This window comes from Setaria viridis, chromosome 7 (genome assembly GCF_005286985.2).
Source record: "Setaria viridis chromosome 7, Setaria_viridis_v4.0, whole genome shotgun sequence".
Lineage (NCBI taxonomy): Eukaryota > Viridiplantae > Streptophyta > Magnoliopsida > Poales > Poaceae > Setaria > Setaria viridis.
Genome location: NC_048269.2, coordinates 25,174,979 through 25,196,293, shown reverse-complemented (window position 1 = coordinate 25,196,293; position 21,315 = coordinate 25,174,979). Strand labels below are relative to the sequence as shown.

Below are 21,315 nucleotides of genomic sequence, written 5' to 3'. Positions count from 1 at the left end.
TTATAGCCACACGGAATGAATCCACACTTCTCATTGCAAACTGAAAAACGCCACATAGGATCTCATACACAGATTGATGATCATGCCTGGACCTCATTCGATGTAATGTACATATTGCATAACGTTGCACTCACAAACTGAACAAAGGAAAGAAGAGACTGAAACCACCATATATATATTTTTCAAAGTCTGCACATTTCAATCGAGTAACACACACGGGATATTTCAAGTGAAGGCTGCGGGTAACACAGTAGGGCCATTTCAGGCGATAGCTGCGGGGTAACTGGCAGCTTCTTTCTTTTCTTTACAGGTACTTGACGAGAAGCCAAACAATGACCGCGAGGATCACAATGGCAATGACCGACAACAGCAGGCACATGCATGAGCAGCCACCTTTGGTGCGCTTGTTCAGAATTGCAAGCCTCTTTTGCACGCGCTGAATGAGAGAAATTGTGTCAGTGTTCCATTCATGCAAACTTGAGAAAACTAAATATCAAATTGCAGCAAATATTCAAGTGGTAAAACAATAGTAACTATTTAAATCAAGGATAAATGATAACCTGAAGACGCGAGTTTGTAACATCAACATGATCTTCAAGGTCATCCTGCAAGCAAGAAGAAAACAAGTTACCATCAGGTGTTACAAACAAAAATGAAAATGGTTGTCAGGCGGCACTAACTATCAATCTTGTGTGCAGGGTAAGTTCTTCATTGACTGCTAATGCAATGTGTTTTGTGCTCAGCACTGTCTCTTCCAGCTTCTCAAGGCCCTCATCTTGCTCTGCAAAATGTTATGATTGAACAGTCAAATAAATAAGACACCATAAAATGGTTCTTAAACCCACAAATAGCTGTCATTTCCAAGAAAACTAGACATATACCAACCAATGTGAAATGCAAATGGTGAGAAAAATCAGTGCTACATAATCCCATGCAAACAGCTTATTATATGCCATTATTAGAAGTCCATTGAACTAACCACAGTAAACCAAAACTTTGTTATACCTTTCATAATTTGTCTCTGAAGGCCAACAATTCCTTGGTTATCTAACCCAGCAACTCTGCTCATATCGTCTGCCTTTTTACTCTGACCAAGAAGATCCTCCCTAAATTGGATAAAAAGGCACATATTTCACATATTATTTCTAACAACAAATTATAATAATATTTGCCTGAAGAATGAATAAAATAAAGTATCAGGATTTTGTTCAAAAAGAAAAAAGAAAGATAACAGAAGATATTCTTATAAAGATCATTGCAAACGTGGCGGACCTGTTAGCAAAGTTCGACATGTTGAAACTTGTCGCCATTTGTTTTGCTTTAGACTTCAAATTTGAAAGCATGTCTTGGCGCTTATGCATTTCCTTGTCAGTGCTGCAAAAGTCAAAAACAAATTTAAAGTGGGAACTTTTGATAGTACGCATAATTCTGATCAGGCCTGTCTAGACATTGATTTATGAAATTCTTTGTTAAGGAAATAATATCCTTTAGTGACATGGATATCCTATAATGAATTCTCCCTCACGATGTACAGACAAAACTTGTATTTATAAAAATATTGTCCACACTGTCATAGGAATAAGCAGAGTAAAAAGATCATGTTTTCCTCATAAACAGGAAACTCATGTACATAACCAATATGGTACTCTCTTCCGTGATAATTGATCTATACTATAGCAATGTGCAATTGTACATAGTGCATATGCCAAATAATTCAATTTTAGTAGTGTCTTGCATAGCAAGCTTCATGCCCAAAATGTAACACTTCAACAGTTATATTTATCGGTTCACTTATTTGTGGCATAGTTTAGTGATCGATCATTCATGTACAAATTGCATATCTGGTCTCCCACCACATATTTAAAGCACAAGTTGTGAATGGATAATATAAAGATTATAAGCTACTTCCTCTGTCCCAAATTATAGGTCGTTTTGGCTTTTTTAGATTCATAGATTTTGTTATGCACTTAGATATAGCTTATGTCTACATGCATAATAATATCTATGAATCTAGAAAAGCCAAAATGACCTATAATTTGGGACGGGGGGAGTAGTAAGCTACTGTTAACATCATCACCCTTCATTTATAGCACCATTGTTAAAACTTTGATTCTAAAAAGATGTCAAGCATGGAATTGACAGAACTGATCAAAGGTATAAACAAGTTTTCTAATATCCAATAGGTATATGTGTCATTGCTAAGTATCAGACTTGAGAAAAAGAAACATGGCATCATTGCTAGCACTCCACCCATCTTCAGTATCACATAATTACAGAAGTAGTACCAACAGAACATACATTGACTTTGGAGGAATTCTGGTCAGCAATGACTCCAAGCTATCCAGCCTAGTCCCAAGAATAGTTATTTTTCTCCGGATGGCTGAAGTATGCCGCATAATTTCTGGGCCTGATTGTGGAAGAGACCCTCTATCGGCAATCATGGAACTGATGTCATCAGCAAGCCTGGATGCTTCATTGTACTCTTTCACCCATGGGTCCGAAGATGATGCCATTGCTGGTTAGTTTTAAACAACAGAAAAAAAGAGTGAAATTATGATAAATATATAAGAACAAACTACACAATATCATGATCTATTATCAGACATCCATAGTAATAAACTCTTGCTACATAGAGCTCTTTCATATACGAGGTTTTCCTGTCTACCAATGCCATTTTATGTGTACAGCAAGGTAAACAAAAGGATTTGCATACGTAGAAGAAATTTGCTGGCTTGGAGCTACCAAATACTATAAATCTGCAACACTTGATTATTTTCCCCCATCATGGCAACTGCAATATTGGCATTAAATAGAGCTTGAAATGGGATAAAATACTGCAAGGAACCACTTAGGAGCAACATGAGTCCTCAAGTTTAGAATGGCCGTGCAGAACTTTTTGCCTGCCTCGGCTGCAATCAACCGCGATGGGGAAGGCTCTTGCTACCCTGATTGCTAGCCATGGGTTCATAGGCAGTTTCTAATTCCTGACCCAAACCGCAGTTCCTACAAGGTATGTACAGATACGGGCAACAGATAATGGCTTGTAGCAGGAACAAAACTGCAACAAGCTAGTTTCCTTCACAGCAAATTAGCAATCGGTCCTGCTGCACCATGTTACTAATTTCGTAGAAGGCTTGCGCTGAACGGAGAAAGACCTACGGAAAATGGTACGTATCTATGGACAACAAGAAATGCTCGAATCCGGCCACTACTCCAAAAATCCCCCACACCCCTCTCTTCCCCCACAGCGGATTCGCGCGTACCCATCCCACACAATCACCAAGGAAACCCTGCCTCCGTTGACCCCCCCGAACACCCTACCGAGATCCCTAATCGGTGCACGGAACTGCAAGAAACGGGCGCCAATCGGGAGGAAATGAGGCGGGGAAGAAGGATCGGGGCGCGAATCGGTGAACCTGTTTGATCCGGACGCGCGAATCGGGGGACTGGGGATCGGAATCGGGCCTCGTCCGCGTCGCCTCCCCTCTCGCCTTTCCCCCGCGTCTTGTTGTTTTCTGCGTGTCTTTGACGAAGCTGTGGCGAGGAAGAAAGAGGCAATAATTGGGCTTTTTTCTATTGAGGAAAAATAAAGACGGGACGCCGTCGGGTGCACGTACCTGGCGCGGGTAAGGAGGTCGGCGGAGCCCGCCGCGGCGGAGGGTGGGACGGTCGGCGTGGACTCAGGAGCGGGAGGCTCCGGCGCCGGGGAGCGGGTGGGACTCAGGCGCGGGAGGCGGCGCCGCCAGGAGAGGAACGGGAGGTCACTGGTGAGCGAGAGGGGGGAAAGAAACGGGGGGTCGAGAGGTGAAAACCGCGGTTGGCTCGTTCTTGACGTTGACGGTGTCGTTCGGCGATTTTCTCCGCACGGAATTGTTTGACACGTCACAAGTGAGGGAACATTGCTATGAATCCAGCGAGCTACTGAAAATAAAAAAAAAACTACTACTCCCTCCCTTATAAATTATAGGTTGTTTTAGTTTTTTAATTCATAAATATTATTATATATGTCTAAGTGCATAATAATACCTATGAACCTAGGAAAGTTAAAACGATCTACAATTTGGAATTGAGGGAAACTGTATAACATGTGAAAGTCTGTTAAGTATTATGGTTTTAAAATTATTAGACCTAAATTAGATATAGAAATTTAACATTTCAAAAGCTATATTCAACATTTTTTTAGAATAGATTAACATTTAGGAGCAATAGATTTAACATTTTTCAAAAAGGTACATCAACATTTAAAAAAACTAATTTCAATATTTTCACAACCTATTTCATCATTTTAGAAAATTGGATTCAACGCTTACCAAGACCTAGATCAATATTTTGAAGCAAACAAATTCATTGCTTCTTCTCCCATGACGGCGATAGAGCCGGCGGCGGGCGCGGTGTGGCAGAGACAATGGGCACGGCATAGGCGGTGTACAACGGCGGCTACATCGGAGGTAGCTGCGAACCTAGAGTCGGATCAAACGGCTATGAGATCCCAACACGAATCTCAAACACCAGAAGCCCAAAAACAAACGAGCTTTTGGAAGTTACCGTATATAGCAAACCCGCAAAATCTAAGCCAGCTCGTTCTAGAACGATGGTGCTTACCGAGCTTGGTTCGTCCATTAATTCTATAGCTAATAAAAACATTATTGCCATTTTGTAGTTCACGTTTCGTTCTGCTTGTGAGCTAGCTCAGAACGGGATCTTGACAACTTTAGTTTGAAGGTTTGGACTGTCTTATCCTTGTTGGGCTTGGTTCGTCCATTAATTCCGTAGCTTATGAAAGTCAGTTCGAATTTGTATGCATCTAGATATATTTAGGTGCATACAAATATTTTATGAATTTAAAAAGCCAAAACGACATATAACTTGGGATGAAGGAAGTATGATTGATTCGTGGATATGTCCAGCCATGCACTATGGATCAACAGAGCTGGCTGGGGTTGGTGGAAATGGGTGATATTTTCTTTATCCCTATCCAGGTTGTTTGCATGATGCGGGTATGGTCCAACCACCAGTGCGGGAAACCAAGACAGTTTTGTATCCTGTGATCATGCCAAATTCAGATAACCAATCAGTTTCAAAATGTATTTGAACGATTTTGTGCTAAACGTTCCAAAACGTTTTTAATCAATATACACAAGTTGCATGCGGAAAATGGCCATGTCGTAACTGTGCCGAAAAGGATAAATTGACTTGGCACTACTATTGGTTTTAAGAGTGAGATTTTTCAAGTTTGTTTTTTAGAGGACACTGAACTAGGTTTAGGCTTCTTCCAGTAATATCAATTCAGTTTGCTTATAGTAACGGAAGAGAGAAGGGGAAGAGAGAGAGTACTATCTCTTCTTTAAGAGCTCATAGAGAAAAAATGAAATGCACACTTTATTGATAAAAAATATGTTGTGGAACTCAAGATACTTTAAGCAATATGTTATTAGACAAACTATTAGAGAGTTAATCTTTTTACTATCTCATATAAGTTTTATACGAGGTGGACAAGCTTTGCACAAGCTCAACCATTGGAGGAGGCTTCGTTGTCAGCTCGACGAAATTTCACGGGCCGGAGAATCTTCTGGTCTGCCGTAGCTGATTTTGGGCCGGAAACTAGGAGAGCCCACACGTTTTACGAAGCCTGGCTATAAAAGATGTGCCATCAACACATTCCTTCCACTGGAATCAAGTGAGTGAACCGCTCTACAAATTCTCCCACGAGGCCAGACCGCCGAGCAGTGTCAAAGCCCATTAAACCCTTCGCCAATTGCCACCCACCATGCCAGCTCTCCGCTCCCCGGCCCCGCTCGCCCGCGTCGACCTCCCCGCCGGCGATGTCGACCCGGACTACCTCTACTTCCTCGACCACATCCGCGTCGACGGCGACTCGTACGTCCTCGAACTCCCGCCCAACGGCGCCTCCCAGCCGTCGGTCCTCAAGTATGAGGCCCCGCTCGGCAGCTCCTCCGACGGCGAGTGCGTCTCCGATCCCTCCCCGGGCCGCCTCAGCACCAACCGCGGCTCTGAGGAGAGGGACTCGTCGGCGTCCTTGGAGGGGAGGCCCGCGTGGTACGATTCTCTCCATGACGTCGACGAGGACTACCACCTTTTCCTGCAGCACACGCGCCTGGTGGATGGGCAATTGGTTCTCGAGATCGGGGGCGTCGTCGTCAACTACGATCAGCCGATTGCGGCGGGGCCTCAGGGGGAGAAGGATAAGCAGCGGGGGATAGAGACGGCCGTTCCTTCCCCGGGGAAAGGGGTCGGTATTGGGGCAGGGAGGGATGAGGATGAAGTGGTCTCCAGTGCTCCGGCGACAGCTGTTCCGGAGCAGTACGCGTGCGATTGGCGTGCGGATCCATCACCAGGGCGTGAGGTGAAGGAGAAGGATGCCGGAGACGAGGGCCTGTTAGATGCAGCGGATGCAGGCACGATGAAGGGCGTGTATTGGGAGGCGAGCTCAAGCGATGGCCGTCGTGCCAGACGCCGTACAAACTCGGTGAGAAATTCTGATACTTCCAAATTCATGTCTCTGTTACTACTGCTGCCTGTAAATAGAACAAGGAGCACCTGTAAGCTCCCAGTGCGCAAAAGAATTTCTTCTTGTGTACATCCGTGCTTGTTCTCAGTGGACAGCGCCACAGCCGTGTCAGATAAGATTCTAAAAATATTCCAGTAACGTGCGCCTTTTTCAGCTACTGTCAGAATGTGGATAGAATGTTTCATAGAGTACAAGTTATACATATTGATTTCTGTATTGTTCTAAAAGATGAATGTGTGAGGTATCAGTTACGTTGCCTTTGATTGGTTCTTCCTTCCTCTCCATTTGTTACAGGGGGAAAAGGTAGAACAGGAACTAGGTATTATATGGCCAACCCATATTACCCGAAGGCCAGATTCAGATTTCAAGCGTAGATTGATCGAGGCCCTTACTAAGCCAGTTGCTCGGAAAGAGTATTATAGATTGTTTGACACCGTTACTATCCGTACTCCATTAATGAAGCTGCGGCAGATCCGCAATGAAACGAAATTCTATCCTACAGAAGCAATGGGCAGTTCATATTTGGATCACTACCCAGGTAAAATGTTGCATCGCTTGCATACTTTCTGTTCATGGATGCTGTCTTCTCATTGCCATTGCTTTTTCCTTCAGGAACTACTTACATTTTCACTGTTGAAATATTCTGACAAAAACTAAACTGCAACCACTTGCAGTAAAGTGGATTTCTCGTATGATGTCCTGTGTTGGGTCTTATCTGTATTCCTGTAATACATGTTCAGTTTTGTCCTATTCTTTTCAACTCTGCTATTGTCCATGGTTGTTATTCTTTTTGTTTCTACGATGAATATCTATTTTTATTTATGTCAACGACATTCAGTCATTTTGTTTGTCTACTCCCTTTTTTGCATCATATATATAGTGCATTACTCCCCTGTTCAATTGATACATGACTGAAACATCTTATTGATGATACTTGATCTTTGGTTTTTGACATAGTCTTTTTTGAGGCCATACCTTGACAAAGTTGGCTATTCCTTTAGAATTTGTAAGGTCAACAGCAGGAGTTCAATGTTGAATATTCAACAACTGTCATCACTGGAGCATTCAACTTCAATGTCAATTATTGAAGTCTATAGTTGTCTGTGCGCAATATGTCTATGGATTGTTGAGCAATATAAAAATTGCGTTATATACAACATTTCAAACACCAGATTCAGTTTATTGTTGAGCACACAGTTGATCAATGGCTCATTTCTGTTTTGCGATTGATTCATTTGAACGTTGAGTTCATATGCTGATATCAGTGTCATGACAGGAATGGTCTATAAACTCGCACAGTAGAATCATTTTCTTGGATAAGAATATATTTTATTTAACATCTGAAGTTTTTCTGTCCTTTTGGTGACTAAACTATTTTTGGCACCACTGTGTAGTAACAACAGAACCAACTGCTTGTAATTGTTTTGGTCATTTGGTGACAATATGTTTTGTTTTTGTTTGAGAAAGAGTTCTGCTTATTCTTGAACTGGTCAGATTTGCTTGCGATTGTAGTACTAGTTAACACATTTTCTTTGTTTTACTTCAGATCTGGCTGAACAAATTATGAACAGTGGACGTTGCAATGGTCTAGCTCTGATGCGTGGGTTTCTTTTCTGGTTGCAGGTAACCTTGTAGTATTTCTTGTATTTCTTAATAATTATTTGGGCAGTTGTTTTCATCTTTTTTCTCTTTGCTGAAAACAGTTGTCATATATCAAATCCTTATGTTTCCACCCACTTGAAGTTCCAGTAAAATTGCCCAACCCGAAAACTGTGGTACCCTATAGCGAACTACTTATTATTTACTTGCACATTGCACACAATTAAAGTGTATATACTTTTTGGGTAGAGTCATGCCTTTTTTTTTTGTTGAAATAGATAATTTTCTGTCCTGCAAGGCTGCAAGTCAGTATAGCCCATTAGAAGATCTGGTTAAGCAGGACTGATGTCAATCGCAGCGAAATAAGTTTGTTTGCAGCATCAATATATACTGTCTTCTTACTGCCAAGCCATTGCATATCTAAGCAGCATTGTTATTTTTCAAGCTGGATCTGTAAATTCTGAGCTCTACATCATTCTTCTGCAGAACAATGCTCATGACGATCAGTTCAAGCCATGGGTAGATGATTCCAAAGCTCGAGAGGTTATTCCTGTGGTGGACTGAGCTCGCACCGACTATGTGGCGATACCCTTGGTTTGTTTGATTTCGCTCCATGGTTATAATAAACTCTGCGGTTGTGACAAATTGTCCTCGCCCGAGACCGTGCGGACTTGTATAAGTGAGAGAGAGGGGGGGGGGGGGGGGGGGGGGGGGGGGGGGGTCCTCAATCCTGGAATACCGTGTGATGGCAAGCGCATGTATCGTTCAGCTACTGGGTGAATAAACAGTTCCCTATTGAAATAAAACATTCTATCAGCTATTGGATTAACAAACAGTTCCCTATTGAAATAATAAGCATTCTATCCTACGTGATTAGGTTTGTGATGTGACCCCTTTTCCCCACACTGGAATTAGGACTTCGTCTAACTGAGGTGTTGATGTACATGTACCTGATCTCCCTGCCATTGAGCAGTTTACGGTTGTGATTCTGAAAACAGGATCCAGAACAAACCGATTAAATCTGGAGCCCCTCTCGTATGACTGCAGAATTGCAGGAATCTGTCCAGGGTTTCTAGTTAACAGATGATCATCACTCCCAGTCCACCACACTTCTTCTGCAGCACCCTCAACGCTCCCTTGTGCTGCTTGACCGCCAGGCGCAATGGCAGATCGCGGCAGCGAGCCACCGTGCCTTCCCTGAATCTGAGGCCATGTTTAGCTCACTCCAAAATCCCAACTTTGACCTTATGTAAAAAGAAGATTTCCCATCACATCAAACTTGCGGTACATGCATGGAGTACTGAATGTAGACGAAATCAAAAACTAATTGCACAATTTTGTTGTACTTTGCGAGACAAATCTTTTGAGTCTAATTGGTCAATATTTGGACAATAATTCACAAATACAAACGAAAACGCTACAGTGTTGCTACAGTAATTTTGGCACCCCAAAGTTGGGCAACTAAACAAGGCCTGAATCAGAAGATGTGCCGGACATTTGTTGGCTTGTTGCCGCCGTTACCCTCACCACCTTCAAGAACCTCAACTCGAAGAAATGAGTTTCTAAGACCGGAAAACCCAGACGTTTTATCCCGAATTGGGAACTTTCAACTACATTGGACTTGTAGCTAGACAATTTCAACATCCAAGCGAGGCGCCTTGAGAACTTTTTGCATGCAAAATCGTAAATACCAATCAGACATGGCTGCCTGGCTGGTGTGCAGTGTAGTGGTGGCTGTGGTGCAAAAGCCGACGTTAATGGTCGCCTCAGAACCTTGGCACTAGTGAGAGCAGAGGAGTTGCTATCCTGGAGGTGAAATGGTGTTACGGTGAATAGACGAGGGAATGGAATAATGAGATCAGTAGATGACGAGACGGACGGATAGCGAATCGAAGCAGAAGCAGAAGACGCTTCTTGCCCTTTTTCCTTGCACATGCATGGTGACAGAAGGCTATTATAACAACCAAAGGATTCGGGTGTCTACATGGTATATATACCATAAGAGGATTCCAATTTCTCAATATTTTGGAAAGTATTGGAATCCAATTTTTAACGCGAATAGAATTTCCCGTAGGAGTAGAATTATTGAAAAAATCAAAATATGGAAGCCTTTCTATTTAGCAACACAAAAGTTAAGATTAAGGTTGAGGGTTACCTGCCCGCCTTGGCGGTGATGATGAGCGACGGGTAGGATGATATAGTAGCATCCCTCTCCGAGGTGATGAAGGATGGTGGTTGTATAGTGTCGATGGTGGAGGCATCAAGCACTCGGCGACTCGGTCAAATTAGTGAGGGGTCGATGGATCCGTGATGGTAGCATTGTCGAGGTTGAGAAGGGCAACAGATCCGCTAATGGGGAGCTGCCAAAGTCAAGAGGGGCGGTAGATCAGACGATGGTGACATCGCTAAAATCGAGATCCGCCGCCGATGGTGGTGATGCGGGAGTCAAGAAGGGCGGTGGATCCGACGATGGTGGTGATACGGGAGTCAAGAATGGCGGCGGATCCGACGATGGTGGCGGTGTCAGAGTCGAGAGGGGTGGCGGATCCGACGATGGTGGTGGTACCGGAGTTGAGGTGGGTTGCGGTGCCAGAGTCGAGAGGGGTCGGGGATCTAGCGATGGTGGGGGCGCCGGAAGCCGAGAGGGGTGGCGGATCCATTGATGGTGGCGGTGCCAGAGTCAAGAGGGGCGGCAGATCCGATGATGGTGGCGGTGCTAGAGTTGAGAGGGGTGGCGGATCCGGCGATGGTGGCGGAGTCAAGTAGGGTGGCAGATCCGACGATGGTGGTGGTGCCGGAGTCACGAGGGGTGGCCGATCTGATAATGGTGGCATTGTCCGAGTTGAGAGTGGTGGTGGATCCAATGAGAGGCGGCAGATCGGTGATGATTGTATTGATAGAATTGAGATGGGCGGAGGGAAGCGGGGAAGCTTAGATCTAGATGTAGGAGGAGGTGGAGGGACAAGGGTGAGTCTTTTGGTGTTGGAGCCAACATCGGCTTGGTGAAGTTTAGGGATAAGGTGGTGCACAACGTTGAAGAATATTAAAAGCGGATGAGCCGGGAAGGCGGGGATGAAGGAAGAGATGGGTGCGGGTGGTGTTAGTTCAATACATATGGACATAAAAAAGGGATCTCGTATTAGGACTTCTCTCACAAGCAAGCGTTAAGCTAGTGGAATCAATATTTTAAAATATCCACGCTAGCGTGGTTCGTAAGCTAAGTTCGCACGTCTCTCGATACTCACCCATCTCATAGCACAAGCTTCGAGCTATCCTACTGCGCTGCTCATTTTTCTCTTTCTTCCACTCGAGGTAGCAACTATCTTATGGTATTGGAGACACTTTTATTACTAATCGGAAGGTATGTAGGATCCTAAAATTATTTATGTTTACACAACACTACTATAGTTTGTTAGGAGGGAAGGGACTGGTTCATAATGGCTAGTATCTAATATCTATCTTGGCACTATTTTTCCATTTTCGATCATAATTAATGATGTACAAAGTCCTATATCACATACTTAAGGGTACGTTTGTTTCGAAGACAATACGGGATGGGATGATCCTGTCTCTGTTTTCTAGGATGGGATCGTCCCATCTCATGCTGGGATGGGATGGTCCTATCTCTATTTTTTAAAATGGGATCGTCACATCTCATGCTTAGTTGAATGTGATGGGTCCATCTTAATTTTTGTTTGGTTGGAAGATTGAGCGTGAGGAATGGATGTTTTATTTTAACATCATTAGCAGCGGAGCCCATCTATCTGTCGTGACCCTATCTGTCATTCTCCTTTTTTTTCCTCTTTATTATTTTCCTCCCAGCCTTATCTCCTCCGTTGTTGAGCAGCTGCCCGCCATTGTTGAGCTCGAGCCGCTCGCTCTGCACGTCGAGCTCGGCCGTGCCGCGCCAAGCCGGGCTGCCCCGCCGGCGACCTTGCCTCCACCGCCCCCAGGACAGGCTCTGCGCCGCCCCTGATCGCCTTGCCAGTCGCGGAGCTCATCCGCACGCCGTCCCTGGGGAGCTCATCCCGCCGACGCCTGCCTCATCCCATCGAGCGCCGCCCTCCTTCGACTCGCTAGGTGCCGGAACTTCATCGCGTGCGGGACAACGGAAGAGAGACGGCTTGCGTCCGCTCGTGGGAGTCAATCCCGAATCTGAAGGGAATATTCCTCATCAGGGATGGATCCCTCCCACCTATCTCTGTCCCCGACGCGGAAAATGGAACGACCCATCCCTCTTGTCCTCGCATCCAAAGGAATCTAAGGTTTCGTTTAGCAGGGATTAAACTTTAACCCTATCACATCGGATATTCGGATAAGGATTAAATATGAGCTAATTATAAAAATAATAGCAAAACCTCTAAGCTAAATCGCGAGAGGAATCTATTAAGTCTAATTAATCCATCATTAGCGAATGGTTACTGTAGCACCACATTATCAAATCATGGACTAATTAGACTTAGGGCCTGTTTGGGAAGGGGTGTTAAAGTTTAACAGGGTGTTAAACCCTCAAATAAGGTGTTAAACTTTAATACATGTGGCGTGTTTGGATGGGTTGTTAAAGTTTAACACCTTTGTTGGAAAAGGATTGCATTACCCCTCAATAATGCTCTTAAATGTTGTCTAATAAGTGGAGAGAGGAGGAGAGAGAGGGGGCAACCAGGGAATAAGTGGGGAGGGGGACCATTTTTAACACCTTTAGCAAAATTTAACACCCCCTCCATGTGTTTATGAAAAGAGAGGTGTTAAATTTTAACACTACTCTTTTAACACAAGTGTTTGACAGCCATTTTGTTAAAAAGGTGTTAAATGGGGGTGTTAAATCCCAAATAGGCCCTTAATAGATCCATCTTGTGATTTAGCTTAGGGATTGTACAATTAATTTTATAATTAATCTATGTTTAATACTTCTAATTAGTGTCAACCGATGCTTAAATGCAATAGAACATGTGCATTTTCACGATGGAGTGGACAAGAGAATATGGTCGTGCGCAGGATGGAATCAACAAGCCAAAACAATCTGAGCATTTCTCGTACACGAGACTTTTCTTCTTCCGCCACGTCAGATTAATACAGTGCTGACATAGTGCGCGGACATCCTTCAAGCTTCAAGAACCCGGCGTCCCGGCGCAACCTTGTACCACGTGCAGAAGCAGAACACTCACTCAAAAGGTCCCACCATATAAGAGACACGGACACAGTCAGTCACACTCCCACCGCGTCTCCCCACCTTCCCAACCAACCAGGCCACGGCCGAAAACCCCCGATCATGCCGCCGCCGGGCAAACCCTACATCGCCTCCGGCGCCGCCGGCTTGTCCGCGCGCGAGGCCGACGAGGTCGACCGCGACTACGACTTCTTCCTCGACCACGTCCGCCTGGACGGCCACGGCTACGCGCTCTACATCCCTTCCAAGGACGGCGTCTCCCCTCCCGAGGTGATCAGGTACGAGCAACCCCTCGACGGCAGCAATGTCGGGGCCCCCGTCGTCGGCCCTGAAGGCGGGGGCCGAGGAGGCCCTCCCCCGTCGGAGGAGGGCCCGTGGGCCGCGCGTGATCCCCCGCGCGCGGCCCCGTACGGCGCCGCTCACCCTCGCGCCGGCGTCAAGCGCAAGGCCCCAGACGCGACCCCCAGCGCCGAGGCCCGGAGCGGCGGGGTCCCCATGGAAGAGGACGCGCCGACGCCGGCGCCGCAACCCGCGTGGTACGACTCCCAAGCTGGCATCGACGAGCAGTACCGCTTCTTCCTCCGGCACCTTCGTAAGGTGAACGAACGCGAAGCGGTGCTCAAAGTGGGGAATTTAAGGATCCCTTTCGGGCACGAGCCGCCTGCAAACAATAGCTACGCCGAGGAGGAGGACGACGCTGAGGAGGATGAAGATGAGTTAATTCCTGCGTCAGGGCAGTCAGGGGAGGACGGTGCTGGTACGGATGAAGAGGAGGAGGTGTTCGCAGAGAAAGAGGCGGGGGTTGATTTGGATTTGCAGGTCGTGAACGTCTCTGATTCTGAGGTATCTGCGCTATTTCCATCACTTGTGAATTGGTATTATGTCGGTTCCATGCCTCTGAGTCTCTGACGCACCCGATCCCAACCCTTTTTGGCTCGTCATGTTTGTAACGCGTCTGGCTTAAAGGTGAAGGAGGAGGAGGTGAGCGAAGATGAAGAGGACGACGAGGACTCGCAAGAGGAAGAGGTCGACGAAGAAGATGAGGAGTGGGAGGTGGAGGGGGAGGACTCTGAGGTGGGGCCTGGATCAGATTTGCAGGTTGTCAATATTCTGGATTTTGAGGTAACACCATGCCATTCCCATCTCTTGTGAAATGTTGTCATGTCTCAAGGAAGCAGGTTTCCTTGTGCCCGACGCCACTGATTCCATATCATTCTTTTCTTGTCGCATCTATGTTGTGCCTGGCCTAATAGATAAAGGATGAAATGGAGGAAGAAGATGAGTTGAGTGCCCCAGTCAAGGGAATAACAGAGTCACAGCCATTGAACAGGGAAGCAAGCTCAAGCAAGGGACATGCAGCCATACCTCGCAATGCTTTGGTGAGACATTACAGTACATGTAATTATAATTATCATTTGATTCCTTACATGCTATAGTTTTTACCAGTGCGCATTGTTTGTTAAATGGATGAACGGCCATGATTCCTAGGCTCCTAGCATATATATGGTATGTGCTTGTCCAGCATTTCAAATAGGGGTACATGAATGTAAATCCCTTTGATTTACTCATTCCCAGAGCAAACCCCCCCCCCCCCCCCCCCCCCCCCCCCCCGGGTACAAATAAGGGGGTCAATGTGCAAAGAAATTTCCTGGTTCATACTTGTGCATGTCCTTAGCTGTCAAATAGGAATGTTTCCCTTTTGTCATCTTTATCCATAAATTGGTTGCTCTTATGACTTATTTACAATATATAATTTGTCGCAATAGTTTTACCTTTTAGATAACTGTGATACCGCAGTATTACTGCTTCAATGCATGGTAGATTTTAAGGCTAGCAAATAATTTATTGCTTACTATCCTTCCTTTAGCCCTGTAGCTTAACCCACAATTTAAGGTTGCAATCCATGCTGGTGTAGTAATTCTTGAACAATTGGGTGCTCCTAACAGTTCATGAATCAGAGAACTATGTAATTTCAGAGGTTCTAACGTCATCTATAAAGAATGTGATTTTCGACCTGACTACTGTGTCTTGAATCATCATCCCAAAAATACCTTTGTCATCTAAAGAGGCATACCTTTGTCATTCTGAACTTTTGGAAATTGGTTTCCTGTGCCCTGCATTCTTTATCCTCCTACCAAAACCACTATGATTAGAGCACGCCTCTTTGGTCTTGTTTCAAAAAGTATCGTCACTACCAATTTGAAGCAACCCGTTGGTGAACTCATTAGGCTACAACATACATAACAGGTAGGCAAAACTCTTGGCAATAATGTTGTGTCAAGTGGACAATCTAACTCAAAAACTTGTCCAACAACTTGGTGGATACCATTCACATCAATTTGAGCTGCAAAACCAGCACCGTTTGGCCATGAGTCTTGCCAGGGCTTACAGGAGGGGCTTGGCTATTTTCTCGGGATATATGATGGATAATGTTGGAATATTTTGTATTCATGTCTGCATTTGGTGTGAGATACATACTATTGTCCATATTAGTTCTAATAGAGTTACTTCTATACATGTATTGGTTGTTATATGGTGGTTTTGCTGATGTGGCCACCTGGGGCTGGCTGAATTACCACATCAGCATCCATCTAGGCATCCTAGCGGACCTATTCACTTGATTGACTTGGTCCACGTCCTTCATGCCTTAGCCTTGCCATCAATACCCACTCCAATGAGGGTTTGTCCAGGCACGGCCGGTGTAGCCATTCCTTTCAGGGTGTAGTAGCAGCTTTTGTGCGGGACAAGCATATTAGCTGTGCACGCTTACGCAGCCTCGCTTTGGGTCCTGCCGCTACTGATGACCAGCACTATCGGGAGTGCTAACAATGTCTTCACTCAATTCATCTGGCGTTAGTGAGGAATACTTGGGTGGACAAATAGGGTGGTTTTTACCACATTTTGGCTTTTCTGTCTTTGTTTCCTTTTATGACATTGTGATCTTAGCTATCAGCATTTGTTAGACTACATCTCTCAGGGTAGAGTTGCTTGCTAGCTCTTTCTATTTTCGTTGATTGAAATTGTAGTCTGGTGTTCTAATCAATTATAAATGTATTCTTGTGTGTATACCATGTATGTTAACAGTTAATCTAGATTGCCATTAAAAACCTAATTCCATGCAGGTCTTAGGACTTTGATACTTATTGCATGAGCTCGGTGGAAAGGAATAAATTACAAACTCTATAATTGTGTTGTATCATCTAATACCTTTCAGACCGTTTTCACTTTTTGTAATATTGATCTTCAAATATTTCTTTTGGTTCAATTAAAAAATCTTATTTTTTATCCATTGAATGGATTAATTTAGAGGATATGTCTTGTAATGCAGTTAGTACGTTTGTTCTTATCTCATGATCTTTTTTCACTTTCTTTTAAGATTAGGCCAAAGCTATGTGTCATGCAGTATTCTTGTTTCTGCTAATGTTTACTCACAGGAACTTCAAGGCGTTATATGGCCCCCACATATCACTGAGAGGCCAAATTCAGATTTCAAAAAGAAGTTGATGCAGATTCTCATGAAACCATATAAACAGGAAGAATATGATAGGTACTTTTCCATGGCTACTAATCGAACTCCAGTTGTCAAGGAGCGAAGGACCCGTCATAGTGTGGTGTACTACCCCTGGAAGCATGAGTTGGGCAAGTCATACTTTGATAGTTACCCAGGTATGCTTTTATATCGCATACACTGTATCTTCAGTGTCATCTTTTGTTCTTTGGCCTTTGCTTTTGTTTTATTCTTGTTGTTTTCCTTATGTAGAATCTTTATAATGCTTATTACATATCTCCTTGCTAGAGCAAATTTGTTGTATGATGTGTACTGTGTCAAGAATCAAGATTGTTCGTGTTACACTTCATGAAGCATGTATGTACCATTGTAATTGTTGTTTTCATTTTGAACATTGAGACCCCTGAGTGCTGTGCTGGTTTGTATCTACATGTTTTATGCCCTTGTTAAATTAGCATATGCCCAAAATATCTTATTGATGGTTTGCTTTAATCTCTAATTGTAGTTGTGGAAATATTCTTTCCATGGCACGCCTGGAATTCTTAATTTGTAAACACAAACAATAGCAGTTTGAAAGGGAAAAGAGTTAATTGTGTTACTTTAACAGTTGTCATTGGCTCATTGCACTATACTGGAATTTTGGAGTTCTAATGCCTCAGTTTCTGTTATCATCTGAGTGCAACATATCTGTGAAACTTGAAGCACTTACAATTTTGTTCTGATGTTTTCAAATGTGTGAAATGGTTTCTTATGCAATGCCACAAATTGTAAAAGTCGAGAAAGAATGCCATTTTTCTCCAGCTTCCCTGATTTGCATGCGAATATAGTACTAACTGACACCTCTTTGTTATGAATTTCAGATCTTGCTGAGCAGTTCAAACTCCAAGACAATAACTATCCCAATCGCTTGGCTCTTTTGCGTGGGTTTTTCTTCTGGTTAGAGGTAACAGCATACAATTTCTTTGTTGATAATAATATGGGCAAGCACACATCTAAAACTCATAGTTCCACAATTAAAAACAAAACAAAACTCATAGTTCTATCTCTTGTTAAAGCAAGTACCGATTGAGTAGCAGAAATGCTCTCTTGGTAGAATTAAAAGAAAATATTTTTTTTCAGTGGAGCCACAAAGTACAGTTACAATCAGGCTAGGAATGATATCAATAATGGATTCATGACTATTCGGTTTATTTGCACCATTACTCTGTACTATCTTCTTACTTATATCCAGTGCATGCTACTCGGAAACAGAATAGCATGGGTGCAGTCTGCAGCGTTTCCTAAGTTTGGTTACTTATTCTTTCTCTGTATGCTATTGTAGAATGTTGGGCGAGAAGACCAATTCAGGCCATGGAGAGATGACTTCAAAAGATACCGAGTTGTCTCATTCACATGAGAGGGCTGCTATCCCCTCTGGTTCAGAATGGAAGTCGTTTCTCGATTTAGCGTGGTCGCCAGTGTGCAACTTTTGGCTGGTAATACTCGTGGAGTCATCGGTAACATCTACCAGTATTAGCTCTAGAAACTATGGAAAAACTATGGCGTTCTGGAAACCAGTATCCAATCACAGTGCCCTACAAACAGAGTTGGCGTTTAGACAGGCGTGTGTCCTTATTTTGCCCCAGCCTCTATTAACGTGGGTATAACTGCAAAAGTATACATATTGCTCAGCGACTGAATGGAGAAACCATTCTCTCTCAGTGCTGGGTTCATTCTATTTTGCTTCGGGGATCTGGCTGCTGTTGAACTTGATCCGAGGCTTGCCCATGCTGAAGTTGAGGACTCTGGACCTCATGTTGTACTTGAGCAACCCGTCGTACAGCAGCTTGCGGATGTAGTGCTCAAGGTCAGACCCAATCAGCCGAAGCGTGTACTCTGACAGCTCGGCCCCCTGTTTCAATCAAAGCAGAAACGAATCAGGTTACTTCAACGAGCCTCGCTGAGACATCTTTTGGCAGGTTCCAGGGCTCCGGTTCCTTCCAAAACTGGGGAGGAGCCGGAGAAGTCACTTTTCTTTTAGTCCTGGTTTCTCAGGACAAACGGTTTCGGCATGCGTGGCTCCACGCGTGGAGCTGTTTTTATAGGGCTCCAGCAGCTCCAGCAGGAGCTACAGGAGAAGTCGAAACCGGATTACTATCAAAGGGACAACTATCCTCATATTCAGCAATAGTATTTTTTTGGCCATGTTATGTTTGTTCAAACATGACGAAATTCAATTTATCTGTTATCGTCTTATCGAGACATGTAGGCAGTGAGAGCAGAGCAATGGGTGAGGCAGTTTACCTCGTAGTGATCGACGAGGTCCTGGAACTCGTTGAAGACCATCTGGCAGGTCTCGTCGGTCCAGGCGAACTCGTCCTGGGGGTCGAGCATGAGCGTGAGCTTGTCCATCTGCGTCTGGTCGAACGCGTTGGTCTCCGGGTCGATGTAGGCCGCGTAGATGCGGACGTGCCGCGTCGTGCTGCTCAGCCACTGCCCGCCGTACTCCCGGCTCATGTTCTTGCTCTCCGCCAGCGGCTGACGCGGCAGCGACTGCGCGTCCCCCTTCCGCGCCTTCGCCGGCTCGTCCGACCCCTGCGCCGGCGGCACGCCCGCCGCCTCGGCCTCGACCTCCTTCACCTGTTGCTCCGGCTGGGCGCGCGCCGGAGGGAACCTGACGCGCCCCGCCGTCTTGGCGCCCGCGAACCGGCGCCCTTGCGCTTGCGGGGCTAGCTTGGCAGGGGACAGGAACGCCGTGGTCGCCATGCTGTGGCCTCTCTGGTCTCTGCTTCTTCGCGCCTGCTTGGCTCTTTTGTTTTCTTTGGTCTGTGCGTGCAGCAGCTGCCGTGCGTTGCAGGCTTGCAGCCACAAGCGTCTTACCTCGCGTGGCTTGTGCCGCCTATCGCTTGAGTGGATAAGGGCTGTTTCTGCCACACGACAATTGGGCCAAGCAGGTTTCGTGTCTGACGGATAACTGGACCAGCATTGCGTGTGTCATTCCTTTCAAGGGAAAAAGCATCGTGTGACATTTTTAAAGGAGACCCTGCATGTGGTGCATGCTTAATTGCTTTTAGTAGTAGCGATCCACTTTTTATCGTGAACCAGTCATTCGCAGCGTTGTTCTTTTGTTACGAAGGAATCAGCACTTTCTGATTTTTTTTAATTACCATATTGCACTCTATTTCTGAATCTGTTATTTTTCTTTTTTTTTTTACCATATAAGAGGATTACTCTCCAGATTCATACTTTAAGATAGTATATATTTTTTTCAACACAATCAAATAAGGCATGCGTGTTTATATTTTTTTATATTTTGCAACAAGTCAGAGATCATTTTTTTTAACATAGCCATCACATTCCAGAATTTGAAATATCTTTATATATTTCATATCAAAATAAAAGATGATACATTGATCATGTCAAGCCATCTACATATCATTGCACAGATCCTACATGGACGCTTGATCTTGTCAACAAAAAATCTCTGTACATCTGTGATTACTACAAAGTACAAACTATAATATCAAACATTTACACTTTGGACTAATCAAGAACGTGACTTCCAACTAGGTGGTGATCTCGATCTCGTCGAGGAGCTCTTTGGGCAGTTGGATATTTCTCTCTTTCTCTTCCTCTGCAGCTTCCAAAAGGCTCTAGCAGCGTGATCCAATCAACATGAGGAAATAAACTCACATATACTCTAATGCCCATATGCATTACCAGCCCACCACGACTCACTGCATTGGCGAAATCAACTAGATCTTCACAGTCCACTCTCCTTATGCTCAAGAAAAAATTCAGTCACCAAGAGGGCCATAACCTGAAGCATCAAAACGAGAACATAAAATTCAGAGTAAAAATAATATCGATTGACTAGACATCGGTGTATTTTAAGTGAACCTGTAACATCCTGAGGGGCTCGTTGATTAGCCTTTGCTTCATTTTTCACTAGTCCCAGATCCTGCAAAACCAGCATCTTTCATCTTGATTCAAGAAGTGCACAGGTTATATCTAACTGATTGCAAAGGGAGCAAGCAACTGGTAAGGGAGAAGTGGATTGATGCGAGACTTACGTCTGAAGCAAAGAATCGAACTGATCCAGGCTACTGCACACAAGATTGGAACCGTGATTGAGGCTGCTGCATACAAGATTGGAACCGTGATTGACAGGACCTTTCGGCGGCCCGCGGAGGCTAGAGATGCCTGCAGTAAGGAGATGGTGGCGTCGAAGCGGACAGGAAAAAGAAGAAGCGAGAGAGACGGATGGAGAGGGTACGGGCACGAGTGGTGGCCCCTCGCGGACGAGGGGGACGGTGGCGGATGACGGAGGGCGGCGGCGGTGGCTGGCGGGCTCGACCAAAAGTCCACGAGTGGATAAAGGGTGCGTTTCTACGCTGGAAGCCAAGTTGCGGCGTGGCCGGTGTTCATCGCGCATGGAGCCGGCTGGCGTTTATCGGAGGAAGCCGACTGCGAGCCTTTCCCAGGTGGAAGATCCCTCAAGCAGCCACGCAAGCAGCCACGCGTCGTAAATCC

At 44.9% G+C, this 21,315-nt stretch overlaps 4 protein-coding genes across 4 annotated transcripts; 2 read left to right on the top strand and 2 right to left on the bottom strand.

Annotated features, from left to right (window-relative positions):
- LOC117865280 (syntaxin-52) lies at positions 1-3,779 on the bottom strand. Its single transcript, XM_034749436.2, has 8 exons — positions 3,618-3,779; positions 3,417-3,534; positions 2,299-2,515; positions 1,273-1,374; positions 1,006-1,106; positions 681-781; positions 561-605; positions 1-436 (listed from the first exon to the last, which is right to left on the bottom strand). The coding sequence occupies exons 3-8, from the start codon at positions 2,511-2,513 to the stop codon at positions 305-307; spliced, it is 696 nt and encodes a 231-aa protein (XP_034605327.1). The 5' UTR covers positions 2,514-2,515; positions 3,417-3,534; positions 3,618-3,779; the 3' UTR covers positions 1-304.
- A 1,887-nt stretch (positions 3,780-5,666) lies between these two features.
- On the top strand, positions 5,667-9,018 carry LOC117865955 (uncharacterized). The gene is made up of 4 exons (XM_034750232.2): positions 5,667-6,487; positions 6,824-7,067; positions 8,076-8,152; positions 8,615-9,018. The coding sequence occupies exons 1-4, from the start codon at positions 5,768-5,770 to the stop codon at positions 8,690-8,692; spliced, it is 1,119 nt and encodes a 372-aa protein (XP_034606123.1). The 5' UTR covers positions 5,667-5,767; the 3' UTR covers positions 8,693-9,018.
- Positions 9,019-13,284: 4,266 nt separating this feature from the next.
- LOC117864459 (uncharacterized) lies at positions 13,285-18,520 on the top strand. Its single transcript, XM_034748573.2, has 6 exons — positions 13,285-14,138; positions 14,262-14,417; positions 14,549-14,674; positions 16,730-16,961; positions 17,664-17,746; positions 18,125-18,520. Exons 1-6 carry the CDS (start codon positions 13,398-13,400, stop codon positions 18,197-18,199), a joined length of 1,413 nt encoding a protein of 470 aa, XP_034604464.1. The 5' UTR covers positions 13,285-13,397; the 3' UTR covers positions 18,200-18,520.
- Positions 18,348-19,691, bottom strand: LOC117864460 (NAD(P)H-quinone oxidoreductase subunit M, chloroplastic). The gene is made up of 2 exons (XM_034748574.2): positions 19,087-19,691; positions 18,348-18,694 (listed from the first exon to the last, which is right to left on the bottom strand). The coding sequence occupies exons 1-2, from the start codon at positions 19,546-19,548 to the stop codon at positions 18,518-18,520; spliced, it is 639 nt and encodes a 212-aa protein (XP_034604465.1). The 5' UTR covers positions 19,549-19,691; the 3' UTR covers positions 18,348-18,517.
- Positions 19,692-21,315: the final 1,624 nt, after the last annotated feature.